General features: G+C 36.2%; 1 protein-coding gene across 1 annotated transcript in view; it reads left to right on the top strand.

Annotated features, from left to right (window-relative positions):
- LOC308641540 (centrosomal protein of 78 kDa-like) overlaps positions 1-16,268 on the top strand; it is a gene marked incomplete at its 3' end in the record, with an annotated part of 69,183 nt that overhangs the window by 45,480 nt on the left and 7,435 nt on the right. Inside the window, exons 10-12 of the mRNA XM_081280215.1 lie at positions 1,620-1,752; positions 3,048-3,093; positions 4,614-4,742. Coding sequence (XP_081136341.1) covers positions 1,620-1,752; positions 3,048-3,093; positions 4,614-4,742 — 308 coding nt within the window. The remainder of the gene's footprint in view (positions 1-1,619; positions 1,753-3,047; positions 3,094-4,613; positions 4,743-16,268) is intronic.

The raw sequence follows: 16,268 nt of genomic DNA, 5'->3' as shown, positions 1-16,268 counted from the left end.
CCTCAGTTATTTGGAGACATAGAGGTAAGCCAAATCAGAGTCTTGGCTGTATAGTTAGATTTTAGTGAGAACAGGGGTTGAATATGTGAATTGTATCATATTCATATAGTAATTATATGTGCAGAAAGAGGATAAGAAGTTTTATTATATTTTTAATCTTCTGCCAAAATAGGTTTATTTTGACTTTAATTTAAAAAGTTGTTTGCACTTTTTTTAAAAATTTTTTTTAGTTGTTGATGGACCTTTATTTTATTTATTTTTATGTGGTGCTGAGGATCGAACCCATTGCCTCACATATGCTAGGCAAGTGCTGTACCACTGAGCCACAACCCCAGCCCTGCATTCTGAAAGTGAAGGAAATGCTATATATGTGAAGGCTATCCACAGGAACATTTGTGTGTGTGTGAAGATAATTAGGTTAAAAAAAAAGAAAACTGGAAAAGGAGAATATGAATAGAGCTCCTGTGTATTTGAAGAGGCATATAAATGTATCCAGAGAAATCCCATAACACCATGTGGTGATTATCAATAAGTTACAATATATGAAGTGTTTTTCCTATATTACCACAAACATTTTATTTTAGATGCCATCCTAATAATGGCTAAAGTGCCCTTGTTTAGTAAAACAGACTGGAAAAATAAATATAATCATTTTAATAAATGAATATTATTTGTTCTCACTAATATTAGAAACAAATATTTAAATTTGAATTTTTAATATCTGGTTTGTTCTAATAAAGTGTCAATATATATAGATATAGCTTTTGGGGCTGGGATTGTGGCTCAGTGGTAGGGTGTGCTTGCCTAGCATGTGTGAGGCATTGTGTTTGATCCTTGGCACCACATTAAAAAAATAAACAAAGGTATAGATCTAGTTTTTTTCTGCCAAGTGTTTTATATAAAGATACTTAACTCTTCATTGTTGAAATATAGGTTCACTCTTTTATCCAATGTTTTATTGATTTCTTTTGTAGTTTCTAAAAAATCAAATGAGCACTCAAGGTCATTTCTTAGTTACTATGAGGATAACATATACTCAGCTACTACCCAGTAACCTTCAGTCTTTTAACTTTGATAATTTTTATGTAGTAAAATTAATCTGCAGGTGAAATTTTGTTTTAATTCAGAAGGTTCTGTTGGGCAGGAGTTATGGGTATACCTATTTTGATCTGACCTTGAGATTCAGAAATACTCAAGATGTTCTGAGATTCAGTAAATGGAATGTTTTTGCATGATGCACAATTGTTTGGAATATATTTGTATTTACTTTAGCATGTTTTGCATGACCCATATACTTTTAGTCAAAATTATAACCTGTTACCCTGGAGAACTTAAATTTTCAAAACACTGCTGCCCTATTTAATAAGAGTTTTACAAATTGGGTGCTGGGAATGTGGCACAGTGGTGTAGTGCTTGCCTGTCACACATGAGACTCTGGTTTTGTTCCCAACGCAGCTAAAAAACAAACAAAAAACAAATTTATAGACTGATTGTGTTTATTGGTTTAGTATCATTGTTAATTGCTCATTTGAATCCTTTTAAGAATGTGCACATAATAACTAATTGATAGCCTTTTATTGCATCTGGAGTCTTTCTTTTTAACATTGTCCTTAATACAGGATTGGCGACAAAGAAACCTGTAAACAGTGGAAGAAAACACACCCTTTGTAAAGAATGTACTTCTGAACCTCCACTACCTGGTGTATCTGGTTTCTTGCCATGGCGTACTGCAGAACATGCAAAAAGGAGCAGGTGGGATTTTTTTTTCCCATCTTTTAGTCATTCACAATTCTTTTGGGGGGGCTTCTATTATATGGAAGTTATCTGGTTGTTTTTATAAGGAGAAAAAGATAACTAACATATGGTTTCTGCTTAATGGGTCCTTTAGGGAAGCAAAACAAAAAAAATTAGTATAACTAGGAATTTCATGTTACATCTTAAGTGTCACAACAGGTTGTAACCCCATGGGAGTGCATAGAAGACTGAAATTATCTTTATTTGTGCAGGTAAGAAAAGGTTTCAGAAAACCCATGTGTAGTGTAGCTGAGTCCTACAGGACAGAAGCAGAAATTTGGATATGTAAGAATAGGGAAAAGGGCATTATAGGCATGGGAAATAGTTTAATGCCAAGTGGATAAGAAGTATGGATTAGACTTACTAAGTCATCTGGCCTAACTCCCATTTTAGTAAATCAAAGAAGATTTAATAAGTTTTACCTAATTACTTACCCAGGACGTAGCTATTTGTAATAATTTTTGTCAAAGAAGTTTTAAAAAATTATACTGTAATTTTAGGCTTGATAAGGGCATTAAACTACTATACATGGCTGGGGTTGTGGCTCAGTGGTAGAGTGCTCACCTAGCATGCATGAGGCACTGGGTTCAATCCTCTGAACCACATAAATGAAAAATAAAGATATTGTAGCTACCTAAAAATAAAAAATAAAATAAAACTACTATACTTTATTTTCTAATAACTGATTTGAATATTTAAGAAATTAAGGATTAATAGTTGCTTAAGACAATAAAGAATTGATTCTAAATAGGTCTAGAAATAGGTACTATGTAAAATATCTGTTCAGTTGCTCACATTTAAATTGATGTATATAATAGGCAACTGACTACTATGTTTATTTATAATTAGTAATGTGAATTATTATTACATAAACTAGTGCTGAAATACCAGATTTTACATTTTAATTTTATAACTGTGTTTTCATGTCTTTTTCTTGGGATGCTTAGTAATCTCTAGTCCACTCTGATCAGAAGGAGCTGTAAATCAGAGAGTAATTATTATCAGAGAAGTTAGTCTGAAAATCTCAATCATCTTGAGCATAGAATTGAAATGCATTTCCCAGAGAGTTATCAAAAAATCATTATGCTGCAGTTTGTTCAGTTTTCTCCCTCGTAAAGCTTTCTAGGTGCTTATTTTGAGATTATTTCTATACATAGTTTTATATAGTTAATAGTACTAGTAAGTGTGAATACTTGGTATTAACTGATGGTGCATTTACATCAAAATATAACAATTTGTTGATTTTCTTTTAGGGGTTTTCCATCAATCAAAACTCGTGTTATATCTGATCAGCTGCAGGTATGTGCTTATCATATTTGCAATATGTAGGAGTTTGGATTAAGAAAGATGAAGGGTCATTCTCTGCTTTTTAAAACCTGAGTAGAACCTTATAAGAAATACTTCCCTCCCTGAAGTTAATCCACTTAAAATTTTTCAGGTTGCTCTCTCAACACCACAGTATTGTTGTATGTATATGGCATACACCATGCACCTTGTAGTTTCATCTGTAGCCAAAGAAGCCATTTTTTCAGTTCATAAACTACTGTTGAAATGATTTCAACCACCATTACTGACTTGATACATGAAGCTATCATACTCAAAAATGTCCTTCGGTTTTCAAGAAATGTTGTTTGGGGGAGATATATGCATTTCTACATAATTTTAGATCCTACGCCCAGAACAAAGCAACAAATGCCAGAGCCTCTGATTTCTCATACCATTTCTTTCTCCCTCACCAGGGCCACACATATTCCCTGTCCTATAGCCTCTCGATCTTGGAGCAAACTGATTCTATCAGAGTATTTATTTGGTTCTTCTCCCAGTTGTCCCAAGAGACCATAAATTTTCTCTGCAATCTGTACACTCAGAAAAATGAGAAATTATACCCCATCCGATTCAAATGTATGATATGTTAAGATCATTGTACTGTCATGTGTATCTAATTAAAACAAATAAAAATTAAAATAAAAACAACACTAATGAGATTGAGACAGGAGCATCTGGGGTGTCAGTACTGCCCCCTGCCTACTTAATAGATGGGTATACATCTCATTCTGCCATTGAGGATTTTCGTATACTGCATGGTTTGCTGCTTATGGTAGAAATTACATCTAGTAACTTGTTTTTCAGATGTATATCAATACTTTTTTTGATCTGTAGACTGTTTATGAAGTTGGACCAGTCAGTTTTTAAACGATAGGAAACATATTAAGCAACATTCCAGTGCTAATGAAACTTGACAAGAGTATAGCATTGTTTTAAGGATGCGAAGGTAGTTTGATGGGCCAGTTTTAATTGTATATGTGTGTGTGTGATTTATTAAAAGGTCATTTTAATGTTTGTTAATTACAGTTTAGCTTATTAACTAATCATTCTTATAATTCTTTATCAGTCTCCCTACTTAGGAGTTTTCCTCCAAAAAATTGTACTTAATAGACTCTTTGTGTCAGATAGTACAGAGTAAATTTCTCATCTGCAGTAAAAAATTGACCTGAGAAAAAATGTTTGTCCTGGCTTCTCACTTGATTCATGTGCAAGAAATTTACTAAACTAAAATGGGAAATTTCAAATATTAATCATAACCATGTAATACAGTACAGTGTTTTAATCAAGTTTTTCACTGCTGTGACCAAAGGGACCCAACCAGAACACTTATAGAGGAGGAAAAATTTATTCTCCTCTGAAACTTCTTACATTGTGTTACATGTGAGCTTCTGGGGGACTTAAATATTTCAGAAAGGTCACTTTGATTAGATGCCTTTTATATTTGGTACTTGATTGATATTATTGTTTATACAATCTTGTCCTCTTTATTTGAGCCATCAGATTTTCCTGTGACTGTGACAGTAGAGAGTCCTTCATCCTCAGAAATTGAAGAGGTTGATGATTCTTCAGAAAGTGTTCATGAAATGCCTGAGAAAACTTGTTTAAAACAAGAAGCATTACAGGTACAAAACTATTACTTTAAATATATAGGGAAGATTATTTGAAATTGTGTGGTACTGATTCGCGCGGCCTGCCCCGCGGCTACAGAAGGCGTGGCGCCGCAGAGAAGGGATTAACTAGTAAGCAGGGAGATAAGTGGCTGCGACACGGTGCTATCCCGCCAGCCAAGCCCGCACTGACCCCCAGGCTGAGTTTGGGATTTCAGACGGGGAAGGAAGCGGTACAGTCCCATCCCCCACAAGGGACACTCCACTAAGGCAACCAGCGGCCACCATCTTGGAGAGCTGAAGTATCCACCGCCACTCTCCGACAGATTACAACAACAAAACAGGTGTGTGTCACTCAGCTCAGCCCCCATACATAGGGGGATTTCGCATAAAATCTCTCCTAGGCTTTCCGAGGGAGGGAGTATCAGAGAGAGCCTGCATAAACACTAAGGGAAAACTAGAGGAACCTGACCTTCAACCCCCCCCTCCCATCAGCAGCCAAAACAAAACCTGTCTAGCCAGCGCTGGGGGAGGGGCAAGCAGAAAAAATCAAAACCATAGAGTGCCAGGGATCCCAAAAGCCAACTGTGTGACCCCGGAGATCCAGGCTGTCTGATTCGTGCGGCCTGCCCCGCGGCTACAGAAGGCGTGGCGCTGCAGAGAAGGGATTAACTAGCTTGCAGCGAGATAAGTGGCTGGGACACAGTGGAATCCCGCCAGCCAAGCCCGCACTGACCCCCGGGCTGAGTACGGGATTTCAGACGGGGAAGGAAGCGGTACAGTTCTATCCCCCACAAGGGAAACAAAACAATAGAGTGCCGGGGTTCCCAATAGCCACCCTCCACACCCAACAAACGGCAGACCCAGAGTACAGTTTGAACTGCCGAGAACCATCACTCAGGGGAAATCTGGTCTAGCAGGAGAAACCAAGACTAGCAGGAGAAACCAGGGGACTAGAGGCAAGGCCCTCATGACTGGGCGGCTGTAAACTGCAGGCCCGCCGGCGACAGTTCACCCACTGCCTGCGTAACTGGGCGGTAGGAGAACGCCCGCCCGCTGACGACTGATCACCTGCCCGTGGCCTGTGATACTGGGCGGCGGGAGACTGCCCGCCTGCCGCGACCAGGAGCTGAAACCAAACAGAGACAGTCCAGTCACACACCCCCCATTAGGGCACCCCGGCAAGGAGACTGGGGCCCGTCATAGCAGAGTAGTGTCGTCACTGGAGCTCGGACGTCGGAATTCCTTCCCAGCGGAATCCACGTTAGCAGGCATAGTTTAACAACACAAAGGAGAGACATCAGAGTAATACAGAAACAAAACAAATCTATAGAAGAGAGCAGAAACACGACAATCAAATAGAGCTGGAAAGTAACGTGGAAAACATGAGAAAACAAGGGAAAAAAGGATTACAAACAATGCAAGACAACTCAATTCTGCAGGAAGACATAGAAACATTAGAAACAGGGATAGGGAAAGAACTCAAGGCATACCTAACTCGAATGGTAAGGAATATTAGAGAAGACATGAGACAGCAAGTCCAAGAAATAAAAGTATATTTTGAAAATGAATTAAACAAACAAATTCAAATGGTAAAGAACGAGCTCTACCAGGAGATAGAGATCTTTAAAAAAAATCAAACAATAATCCTAGAATTGCAGCAAAGTATAAACCAAATTAAAAACTCAAACAAGAATATTACAAATAGACTTGATCAAGTAGAAGTCAGAACATCAGATAATGAAGACAAGGTTTATCAACTTGAAAAGAATATAGTCAACACAGAAAAGATGCTTAAATCCCACGAGCAATCTATTCAAGAGATATGGGATGTCATAAAAAATCCAAATTTGAGAGTCATAGGGATAGAAGAAGGCACAGAGATTCAAACCAAAGGAATGGACAGCATATTAAATGAAATAATTCTAGAAAACTTCCCAGAGATGAAAGATGGAATGGATTGCCAAATCCTGGGAGCCTACAGGACCCCAAACATTCAAAACCATAATAGACCAACTCCAAGACATATAATTATGAAGATAGCCAACGTACAGAAGAAGGAGAGATTATTAAAAGCTACGAGAGAAAAGAGGCAGATTACATTCAGGGGTAAACCAATTAGGTTAACGACTGATTTCTCATCACAGACTTTGAAAGCGAGAAGATGCTGGAACAATGTATTTCAAACGCTGAAAAATAATGGATTCCAATCAAGAATACTGTATCCAGCAAAATTGAGCTTCAAATTTGACAATAAAATTAAAATCTTTCACGATAAACAAAAGCTAAAAGAATTTGCAGCAAGAAAACCAGCTCTGCAAAGCATTTTGAACAAAACACTACAAGAAGAGGAATTGAAAAATAGTGCCCAAAACTAACAGCAGGAGGTATCTCAGTAAACGGGGAGGAAAATAACCAAAAAGTAAAACTAGCCAAACTAAAATAAATAAATAAAGAAGCATGACTGGAAGTACAAATCATATCTCAATTGTAACCTTAAATGTTAATGGCCTAAACTCACCAATCAAGAGACATAGGCTAGTAACCTGGATCAAAAAAACAAATCCAACAATACGCTGCCTTCAGGAGACTCATATGATAGGAAAAGACATACACAGGCTGAAGGTAAAAGGTTGGGAAAAATCATACCACTCACATGGCCCTCGGAAGCAAGCAGGAGTGGCCATACTCATATCGAATAAAATCAACTTCAAACCTAAGTTAATCAAGAAGGATAAAGAAGGACACTATATACTGTTAAAAGGAACCATCCACCAACAAGACATAACAATCATCAATTTGTATGCACCAAACAATGGAGCTGCAACGTTCATAAAACAAACTCTCCTCAAGTTCAAGAGTCAAATAGACCACAACACAATAATTATGGGTGACTTCAACACACCGCTCTCGCCATTAGACAGATCCTCTAGACAAAAACTGAATAAAGAAACTATAGAACTCAACAGCACAATCAATAACCTAGACTTAACCAACATATATAGAATATATCAAACATCATCAAGTGGATACACGTTCTTCTCAGCAGCACATGGATCCTACTCAAAGATAGACCATATATTATGCCATAAGGCAACTCTTAGTAAATATAAAGGCATGGAGATAATACCATTCACCATATCTGATCATAATGGAATGAAATTGGAAATCAATGATAAAAGAAGGAAGGAAAAATCCTACATCACATGGAAAATGAACAATATGTTATTGAATGATCAATGGGTCATAGAAGACATAAAGGAGGAGATGAAAAAATTCTTAGAGTCAAATGATAATACAGACACAACATACCGGAATCTATGGGACACAATGAAAGCAGTTTTAAGAGGGAAATTCATTTCTTGGGGTTCTTACCTCAAAAAAAGAAAAAACCAACAAATAAATGAACTCACACAACACCTCAAAAACCTAGAAAAGGAACAGCAAAACGACAGCAAATGTAGTAGAAGACAAGAAATAATTAAAATTAGAGCAGAAATCAATGAAATTGAAACAAAAGAAACCATTGAAAAAATTGATAAAACTAAAAGTTGGTTCTTTGAAAAAATAAATAAGATAGACAAGCCCTTAGCCATGCTAACGAAAAGAAGAAGAGAGAGAACTCAAATTACTAACATACGGGATGAAAAAGGCAATATCACAACAGACACTACAGAAATACAGAAGATAATTAGAAAGTATTTTGAAACCCTATATTCCAATAAAATAGAAGATAGTGAAGATATCGATAAATTTCTTAAGGCATATGATTTGCCCAGATTGAGACAGGAAGACACACACAATTTAAACAGACCAATAACAAAGGAAGAAATAGAAGAAGCCATCAAAAGACTACCAACCAAGAAAAGCCCTGGACCGGATGGGTATACATCGGAGTTCTACAAAACCTTCAAAGAAGAATTAATGCCAATACTTTTCAAGCTATTTCAAGAAATAGAAAAAGAAGGAGCTCTTCCAAATTCATTCTATGAGGCCAACATCACTTTGATCCCAAAACCAGACAAAGATACTTCAAAGAAAGAAAACTACAGACCAATATCTCTAATGAATTTGGATGCAAAAATTCTCAATAAAATTCTGGCAAATCGAATACAAAAACATATCAGAAAACTTGTGCACCATGATCAAGTAGGATTCGTTCCTGGGATGCAAGGCTGGTTCAATATACGGAAATCAATAAATGCTATTCACCACATCAATAGACTTAATGACAAGAACCATATGATCATCTCGATGGATGCAGAAAAAGCATTTGACAAAGTACAGCATCCCTTTATGTTCAAAACACTAGAAAAACTAGGGATAACAGGAACTTATCTCAACATTGTAAAAGGTATATATGCTAAACCTCAGGCTAGCATCATCCTAAACGGAGAAAAACTGAAGGCATTCCCTCTAAAATCTGGAACAGGCCCTCTATCACCACTTCTATTCAATTTAGTTCTCGAAGTACTAGCCAGAGCAATTAGACCGACAAAAGAAATTAAAGGCATAAAAATAGGAAAAGAAGAAATTAAATTATCGCTATTTGCGGATGACATGATAATATACTTAACAGACCCAAAAGAGTCTACAAAGAAGCTGCTAGAGTTAATAAATGAATTCAGCAAAGTGGCAGGTTAGAAAATCAACACGCATAAATCAAAGGCATTCCTGTATATCAGCAACAAAACCTCTGAAATGGAAATAAGGAAAACCACTCCATTCACAATATCCTCAAAGAAAATAAGATACTTGGGAATCAACCTAACAAAAGAGGTGAAAGATTTATACAATGAAAACTACAGAACCCTAAAGAGAGAGAGAAGAAGATCTCAGAAGATGGAAAAATGTATCCTGTTCATGGATAGGCAGAACTAACATCATCAAAATGGCGATATTACCCAAAGTTCTCTACAGGTTTAATGCGATGCCAATCAAAATCCCAATGGCATTTCTTGTAGAAATAGACAAAGCAATCATGAAATTCATATGGAAAAACAAAAGACCCAGAATAGCAAAAGCAATTCTAAGCAGGAAGTGTGAATCTGGAGTATAGCGATACCAGAGGTCAAACTGTACTACAAAGCAATAGTAACAAAAACAGCATGGTACTGGTACCAAAACAGGCAGGTGGACCAATGGTACAGAATAGAGGACACAGAGACTAATCCACAAAGTTACAACTATCTTATATTTGATAAAGGGGCTAAAAGCATGCAATGGAGGAAGGATAGCATCTTCAACAAATGGTGCTGGGAAAATTGGAAATCCATATGCAAAAAAATGAAATTGAATCCCTTTCTCTTGCCATCCACAAAAATTAACTCAAAATGGATCAGGGAGCTAGATATCAAATCAGAGACTCTGCGTCTGATAGAAGAAAAAATTGGCTACGATCTACATATTGTGGGGTCGGGCTCCAAATTCCTTAATAGGACACCCATAGCCCAAGAGTTAACAACAAGAATAAACAAATGGGACTTACTTAAACTAAAAAGTTTTTTCTCAGCAAGAGAAACAATAAAAGAGGTAAATAGAGAGCCTACATCCTGGGAACAAATTTTTACCCCCCACACCTCAGATAGAGCCCTAATATCCAGAATGTTCAAAGAACTCAAAAAATTAAACAATAAGATAACAAATAACCCAATCAACAAATGGGCCAAGGACCTGAAGAGACACTTCTCAGAGGAGGATATACAATCAATCAACAAGTACATGAAAAAATGCTCACCATCTCTAGCAATCAGAGAAATGCAAATCAAAACCACCCTAAGATACCATCTCACTCCAGTAAGATTGGCAGCCATTATGAAGTCAAACAACAATAAGTGTTGGCGGGATGTGGGGAAAAGGGTACACTTGTACACTGCTGGTGGGGCTGCAAAATGGTGAGGCCAATTTGGAAAGCAGTATGGAGATTCCTGGGAAAGCTGGGAATGGATCCACCATTTGACCCAGCTATCGCACTTCTCGGACTATTCCCTGAGGACCTTAAAAGAGCGCACTATAGGGATACAGCTGCATCAATGATTATAGCGGCACAATTCACAATAGCTAGACTGTGGAACCAACCTAGATGCCCCTCAATAGATGAATGGATAAAAAAAATGTGGCATCTATACACAATGGAGTATTATGCAGCACTAAGAAATGACAAAATCATAGAATTTGCAGGGAAATGGATGGCATTAGAGCAGATTATGCTAAGCGAAGCTAGCCGAGCCCTAAAAAACAAATGCCAAATGTCTGCTTTGATATAAAGAGAATAACTAAGAACAGAACAGGAAGGAAGAACATGAGGAAAAGACTACAGTAAACAAAGACGAATGGGGGGAGAGAAACAGTGAGAGAAGGGAAAGCATATGGAAATGGTAGGAGACCTTCAATGATACATAAAATTATAAGAAGTTATGAGGGGCAAGGGGGAGGGGAAAAAAGGGAGAGAATTGAACAACAGCAAGGGAGGTAGAGAGGGAAGATGGGAGGGGAGGGGAGGGGAGGTGGGATAGTAGGGGATAGGAAAGGTAGCAGAATACAACAGTCACTAATATGGCATTATGTAAAAATGTGAATATGTAACAGATGTGATTCTGCAATCTGTATTTGGGGTGAAAATGGGAGTTCAAAACACAATTTGAGTCAAATGTATGAAAGATGATATATCATGAGCTATGTAATACTTTAAATAATGAATAAAAAAAATTGTGTGGTACTTACTTGGCAGAAAGCTTGACTGTGAAACAACCCTGGATACCTTGCATGGGATCTGTTTACCCCTTTTCTAATTCATATCCCCTGGAAAGGTTTCTTTTTTTAGAGCAAGGGGACAGAAGAACATGTGACTACTACAAAATAAAAATCAAAACATATCACCAATAATATATTTTTCTTTTTTTAGAATCATAGAATATTATATTTAAGGAGATCATAAAATAAACTCAAGGAAACTAAATATTGTATGATGTAGTCACCCAATTCATTGTTCTTATTTTACATACCAAGAAATTAATGGGCTGGGGCTGGGGCTCAGCGATAGTGTACTTGCCTGGCATGTGTGAGGCACTGGGTTTGATTCTCAGCACTGCATATAAATAAAGGTCTATTAACAACTAAAATATTTTTAAAAATCTAATTAAAAACTGATGGTTTAGTTGAATTTTCTTGTAAGATAAAATTATAACTTTGTGCTTAATAAAAGTAAAAGGGAAGAAAAGTTTTGATATTCTCCTTTCATAAATAAATTTTGTTACTTTATATTGCCTCACATCTAATCTCATTCTATTCTTCTGTTTATGTGGCCAGAAAATAAAAATTTATAATATTTTTGTACCTTAAAAAAGATTGTATTTATTTATTTTCAATTTTAAAGTAGAGCTTATAACTTATAGTAAGGGAAACACCATTTGGAGAGTTCCTGTTCTTTGTGTGTGTGTACTACAAAGTTCTTATTTTATTTGTTTGTTTTGTTTATTTATTTTTTTTGGTACAGAGGATGGAACCCAGGGTGTTGCACATAACAGGCCACAAAGCTACACACCTAGCCCCCCACATAAAATTATGATTTTATTTTAGAATGAGACTTTAAAATATAGAAAGTTATCCCTTTCTATATTTATCTACTTACTTATAAACAATAGAAATTTAATTTTCACTATTCTGGTGGCTAGAGAATCCAGGATCAAGGTGCTGGCAACTTTGGTATCTGGGTGGGGGCCTGCATTTTGGTTCACAGATGGCACCATGTTGCCATGTTCTCCCGTAGTTGAAGGGCAGTTTCCTATTTTTATGTGACTATGGAGATTACTGATCCGGGGGAAAAAAAAAATAGAAAGCCATTTGCGGCATAGCTCAGTGGTAGAATACTTTCCTATCACGCATGTGGCTCTGGGTTCAATCCCTATCACTAAAAGAAAAAAATAAATAAAAAGCACCAGACTTTTATTTTTTTAAAATTACTAATTTGCCGAGTAGAGACAAAATCTTTGGTTATCTAATCCTAATCCATTGTTGTTTTAGATGTGTTACATTTATTCCCTTCACCAGGGCACTACAAGATTACATTTCTAAAAGTGGTTAGAGCCATTGGGAAAGATCAAGGTTCAAAAATGTAGATAGAGAACTTCTGGTGTCCTCTAAGCTCTTCTTCATTTTGAGAACCCTCTAAAATGATGGCATCAAGAAATTCTAACTATGTAAACCCATAGCAATCAACAGTCTAGAAGAAATTCTAGGCCAGATGTGGTGGTGCATGCTTATAATCCCAGCAACTCAGGAATCTGAGGCAGGGATATTGCAAGTTCAAAGCCAGCTTCAGCAATTTATGGAGACCCTGTCTCAAAATTAAAAAAAAAAAAAAAAAAAAAAGCCATTGTAGAAGAAATTCTAATACAATTTTGAAAAATAGAAGACAAGTGGAAGAAAATCTAACTGAACAGAAGAATAAAAGAAAATCATCACCTGGAATATGCACATGGGCAGCCCATGCTCAAAGGGAACCTAATCCTCCCTGCAGAAACTGCTCCATGGTCTGCTGTGCCTGCCAGAGGGAGTGGGATTAGAACTGTGACTAAAGTAGGGGTTGCTCCTTACAGTTTATATGTAGAAGAGTTGACTCCCAGCCCTACCTTCACTCTCTTAAAGTGAGGTAATCTGACTTTGGAAAAAAGGTAAATGATCTGAGAAGTAGAGTAACTAGAGTGAATTTCACGCCCTAGGAAAGGACAGTTGGGGATATCGTAACCTAACTGGCGGCCCACTTCTTTAAGCATAAAAGAAGCCAATCATCAGTTTCCAATGAGCTTCTATTCTTTTATTCTTAAATACAAAATAACTGTGGTTCACTGCTGGTTCAATAAAACTTACATGACAGGGGAAAACAAGATGAAAAATGCATCCTGGTAGGGCCAGAAATAATTGAGGGAACAAAAATATTTTAGGAAAAAGGCATCTATAAAATAATAATAGGGTATAGTTTAAAAAGGAACTTTCAGAAAGCAAGAAAGGTCTCTGGAGGTTAAAATATGACTGTTGAGTCATGTGTAGTGGCACATACCTGTAATCCCAATAGCTCAGGAGACTGAAGCAGAAGGATTACAGGTTCAAGGCCAGGCCCCACAACTTAGTGAGACCCTGTCTCAAAATAAAAAGGACTAGAAATATAGCTTAGTGGTAGAGTGCCCCAAATATGTGTACATTTGTTGAAATAAATTCAATAGGAGTTAAGGAAACTTATTTCTCATTATATGTAAAACAAAGAAATGGAAAATATGACAAATGATATGGTCTTGAGGCTGTGTCTGTGAGGTCTAACATATTACTACATGTTACCTATACCTTGTCTGAAATGTTTGGGACCATAAGTGTTTTCAAGTCTCATATTTTTTAGTTTTGGAATGTTTGCATATATATGCAAATATAATGAAATGTCTTGGAACTGAGACCTAAGTCTCAAAACACAAAAGTTACTTACATTTTATATTCATCTTATACACAAATCCTGAAGATAAGTTTATACAGTATTTTTGATATGCCTGTGGGTGTTTTTTTTTAAGTTGTCAATGGACTTTTATTTTATTTATTTATATGCAATGCTGAGAATTGAACCCAGTGCCTCACACATGCTAGGCAAGTGCTATGCCACTGAGCCACAACCCCAGCCCAGTATGCCTGTGTTTTGACTGCAACCTCACATGAAGTCAGATGTAGAATTTTCCACTTGTGGCACCATGTTGGTGCTTAAAAACTTTCACACTTTGAAGCATTTCATATTTTAGATTAAGGGCTGAAATCTCTGGTCAGGAGAGAAGGAAATTATCCCTCCAAAAGCAAGCAAATGTCTCTTAACAGTAAATCAAGGTCTCAGGTGTTTTGCAAAGGGCTACCCTGTGTTGAACAAGATGAATGAAAATAGACTTATATAATTGGACACTCTTTTTTTTTTTTAAGCTACACATGACAGTACAATGATCTTGACAATTCATACATTTGAATCAAATGGGGTATAATTTCTCATTTTTCTGATTGTACAGGTTGCAGAATCACATTGGTCATACAGTCACCTATATACATACAGCAATAATAATGTATAATTAGACACTCTTCGTTGTGAAATTTTAAAACAGTGAGGAAAGACATTTCAAAAAGGAAAAAAAAAGTTAAATTTCTAAAAAAGAATAAAAATTAACCTTTTTCATGCTTCTTATCATCTATTATAGATTCCAGAAGGCATTGGAAAGATACTTCAAAGTTTTAAAGGCAAATAATTTTGCACCTAGGGTTTTGTATGTAACCAAGCTGTCAGTCTTAAGTGGTGGCTGAATAGGATATTTTGTACATTAACAAATTTGAAAATTTACCTCCTATGCTACAGCTTTCCTTGTTTAAAAATGTATGTAATCCAGCAAAATCGGGGGAAAAAATAAACCCAAAAGGAAGATGAATTCAGTATAGAACAACCAGTCTAGATTTGTAACTTTCAGTGATTGTGTGATTGAGAGCTTTAAAAAAAACTTGAAGCACATTACCATGTATTCAGCACAGTTAGAAGGGAGGAGGGAAGATTGAGAAGGAAGAAGGACATCAAACTCCAGAGGAGGAGAAAGCTCTGTTGACACAAACACAAAGCAGACTATATTGGGGCAGATTTTTAAACTACCATTGGTGTATGACAGGGAAGAAGAATCCACTTGGATTTGATAGTAAGAATACAAGTTAGTAGAATATTTTGTTGAGTGATTTTACTTTGTAATTTTTTGTTCCATAGTCCCTATTTTCTTCAAGGAGCATGAATTACTCCTAAAGGAGTTGTTAGGACAAAGGGGTATTGCTTTTTCATGAAAATGGGACATTATGTATTAATTCCACTAGAGGGAGAAACTATTTCATGTAATTGTACTTTGGTGTTCTATATAGAACCAGTCAAGAATGGAAAAGTTTAATCTCTTTCCAGTGATGAGAGATTTTTGTTGTTGTTTGTTTGCATCATTGCTTAAATTTCAGTGTCAATTTTTAGTATTAAAACCATTATATGAATAGTAAGAAGAGGCATTCTGAAATTTCTTTTTCCCTTTTGCTGTAAATATTTGGTTGGCTTTAACATTAAAGAATCAGAAGTTACTACTGGGCTCAGTGATACACACCTGTAATCCCAGCTACTTGGGAGACTGAGACTGGATAATAGCAAGTTTCAGACAAACCTTAGTAACTTAGCAAGACCCTGTCTCAAAAAAAAAAAAAAAAAAAAAAAGAAACAAAGAACTTGAAGTTTTTAGAGCATTTACTTATTTTCAAACATGTTCTGAGTATAAAAATATATACTTATTAAGGAAAAATTTGAGTACAATGAAAAATTTAATTTAAAGGAAAACCATTTATGTGTGGTTTTATGAATTTTATTTTATTTTTGTACTGGGGATTGAATCCAAGGGTGCTTTACCACTGAGCCACATCTCCAAGTCCTTTTTAATTAAAATTTTTTAAAAATATGTTTTTGCAATTGTAGATGGACACAACACCTCCATTTATTTTTATGTGATG

This window comes from Spermophilus citellus (assembly GCF_964194105.1).
Source record: "Spermophilus citellus genome assembly, chromosome: 2".
NCBI classification, from domain to species: Eukaryota; Metazoa; Chordata; class Mammalia; order Rodentia; family Sciuridae; genus Spermophilus; species Spermophilus citellus.
The sequence above is the reverse complement of the archived record's forward strand: the minus strand, read 5'-3'. Positions and strand labels throughout refer to the sequence as shown.